The sequence below is a fragment of the Ctenocephalides felis genome, unplaced genomic scaffold (genome assembly GCF_003426905.1).
Source record: "Ctenocephalides felis isolate EL2017-DRISC unplaced genomic scaffold, ASM342690v1 CF-g0.4_SCAFFOLD_01170, whole genome shotgun sequence".
Lineage (NCBI taxonomy): Eukaryota > Metazoa > Arthropoda > Insecta > Siphonaptera > Pulicidae > Ctenocephalides > Ctenocephalides felis.
The window spans coordinates 20199601-20202499 of NW_020537324.1; the positions used below are offsets into that span (position 1 = coordinate 20199601).

Below are 2899 nucleotides of genomic sequence, written 5' to 3' on the forward strand. Positions count from 1 at the left end.
ACTTTCTCACCATTGCCCTCGCTTCGCTGGCATTGAGGCTCCTTTTTTGGGTTATACAACCTGGCCCTTTCATTCGCCAAAAGGTCTATAGGCGGAGCTCCAGCTATAACAAGCACTGCGTCTTCGGAAACTGTGCGATAGCACAAGCCACTCTAAGTGCTCCTCGCCGTGCACTGCTGCCAGTTTCTTACGATACGTCTTCTGTTGTAATGTATGCGCCCAGATTTCCGTCCGCTCCGTAAAGCAGGACTGAGTGAACCACCTCCAGGAGAGCTCTCCTCTTTTTGCACGTGGGCCGATAGTATTGGCCATGATTCTCGATAGACTAGACACAGTCTTGCTAGCCCTTGTACACGTGCGTTCCAAGTGTTCACGGAATGTCAGCTTTGCATCTAACTGAACACCCAAATAGCGGACTGACTTTGTAGACGTCAGTGTTAGCGCCGTCGATGATTGTACTAAACGGTTCTGGGAACCATTTTTGGCGTGTTAGGACTACCATCTCCGTTTTTCTCTTTGGCTAGCTTCAGATGGTGCTGGTCCAACCAGGCCGCGACGGCTTCGATGGTGAAATCGACCAGTACCTCGGCCTCTTCAACGCTGTCTGCCACAATAGTAGCTGCGACATCATCCGCAAACCCTGTGAGATGCACCTGCGGGGGTAAGGGAATTTCGAACAGCTCGTCATAGTCAGCGTTCCACAGATCAGGTCCCATAACCGAACCCTGTGGTGCACCAGCTGTTATCTTGCGGCTCACTGTTCCCTCAGTGGTTTCAATGATGAGTACTCGATCGTCCAGGTAGCTGTCCACCATTGTCAAGATGTCATCTTTCACCCGGAATCTCTTCTCCAGCGCCTCCAATCTACTTCCACGATGCGCTGTTGAAAGCATTCTTCACGTCCAACGTGAGAAGTATACAAACTTTCCTAGACTTTAGGCTGCCAGCCCACGACTTTGTTGCGGTTTCTACAACTTCTTTGATTGCATCGATGGTTGATCGCCCTTTCCGGAAGCCGTACTGGCTTGAGGAGAAACCTCCGGAGGATTCAACATCTTTTCGAAGTCTGGCTTTGATAAGTTTTTCAAGCAGCTTCCCAGTTATATCCAGCATACACAGTGGTCTGTATGATGAAGCTGTTATCGGAGGTCCCTTTCCTTTGTCGAGAAGGACGAGTCTTTGTCGTTTCCAGACAGAAGGGAACGTTCCAGTCACAAGGCATGCATTGTAAGCATTCAACAGGATGTAAGGAAATTCCTGTGCAATGAGCTTAATCACTTGTGTTGGAATACCGTCAGGGCCGGGAGCTTTCCCTAGTTTCAGGGTTTTTGCTGCGGTTTGCAGTTCCGAAACAGTGAACTGCAACACATTGGTGGTGTTCTTGTAGCGACTCTTCTTCCGCGCTGGGTGGTTTGGGAAGAGCTCAGTGACAATCTGGTTCATCATAGCCGGGCTTTTTGGCGGCTCTGGTAAGGTTCTACCCAATCCTTTTGCGACTATATGGTAGGCTTTGCCCCAGACATCGTTATTGAGGTCGTTGCAAATTTCTGCCCACAGCTTGCCTTTACTGGACTTGATGGCTCTATTGAGCTCCTTCTTGGCCGCCTTGTACTCATTGGAGTAGTAGGTCTGAGCTGGGGAGTGCTTAGCAGCTCTTGTTGCTCGTCGTCGGAGTTGGTGACATTTTTTCCTCAGCTCTGCGATTTCGCATGTCCACCAATATGCTGGCCGGCGCAAGTCCTGTGTTTTACGACGTGGCATAGAAGCATTGCATGCTGCAGTTATAATCTTCATCGTTTTTGTTACAATGTTTTCCGTCTCGCTGCTGTTAGTTGGGAACGGATGTGATTCGAGTGTCACACACCCCCGCGTGAGGGATTCTCGTAGAGCATCAATGTCCAACTTCCTGGTATTCCAGCTGCATCTTTCGTAATCTCGGTGTACGTGGTGGGTAGTCTCTTCTATCCAGTAGATGATGGATTGATGATCACTTCCAGTGTATTCCTCGGAGACCTTCCAGTCCTGGATTCTACTGGCAGTTTTTGGAGTCGCCAGAGTAATATCGAGAATTGACTCTCGATAACCAGGTCTTCTAAATGTCGACGTCACTCCAGTATTTAGGACTGTAAGATCGAGCCTCGCTGCCATGTCCGCAACTTCGTTTCCCCTGGTGTCTGAGAAATCTGCGCCCCATTCCACAGACTTAGCATTGAAGTCTCCAGCTATTAAGACTTCGCCATTAAATCCACAGATGGTTCTCGATGCTGGTCAGCTTCTGGCGGAACACGCTGATTCCTTCGTTGGGAGATAAATATACGCTCATGATATACATTTCAGGGGTTTTTATCCAGACATAACCATCCCCAGATCCGGTATCTACGGGAGTAATCTTCCGAGTCACTAACCAGATAGCTGCTGTACTCGTCTTATCCACGTACCATGATTTAACAAGGGCGCTCTGGTATTGTTCGCTAATTATGCAGACGTCAATTTTGTCCTCAGCTACGCGCTGGTAAAGTAGGTTCTGCGCAAGCGAACATCTATTCAAGTTTCCTTGAAGTATTCGTGTCATTTCTGCGTTTTCGTCGCTTCCGCTAGGGCGGCTCTGTATACATTACATGCACCCGAACCGGAGATATGGCACACGCTATCTTTGTCTTTTCCATTTGAAGTGCACAGAAAGCATTTTGGTTGTTCCGTGCAGTCTGCTGATTTGTGGTTCTCGCCACCGCACTTATAGCAGCATTTGCTCCGATCTGGTCCTTTACAGTAGCGAGACTGGTGTCCAAATCCGAGACATTTGAAGCACCGAGGTACTCTTGCCACTAATCGAATGCGACAATTCACCCATCCGATCTTGATGCGGGCCTTTTCGAGGGCCTTCATAGCACTAGCCTCA

At 48.9% G+C, this 2899-nt stretch overlaps 1 protein-coding gene across 1 annotated transcript; it reads right to left on the reverse strand.

The window, feature by feature from the left end:
* Positions 1-2239: 2239 nt before the first annotated feature.
* On the reverse strand, positions 2240-2572 carry LOC113366973. Its single transcript, XM_026608612.1, has one exon. The coding sequence runs from the start codon at positions 2570-2572 to the stop codon at positions 2240-2242; it is 333 nt and encodes a 110-aa protein (XP_026464397.1).
* Between the last annotated feature and the right edge of the window lie 327 nt (positions 2573-2899).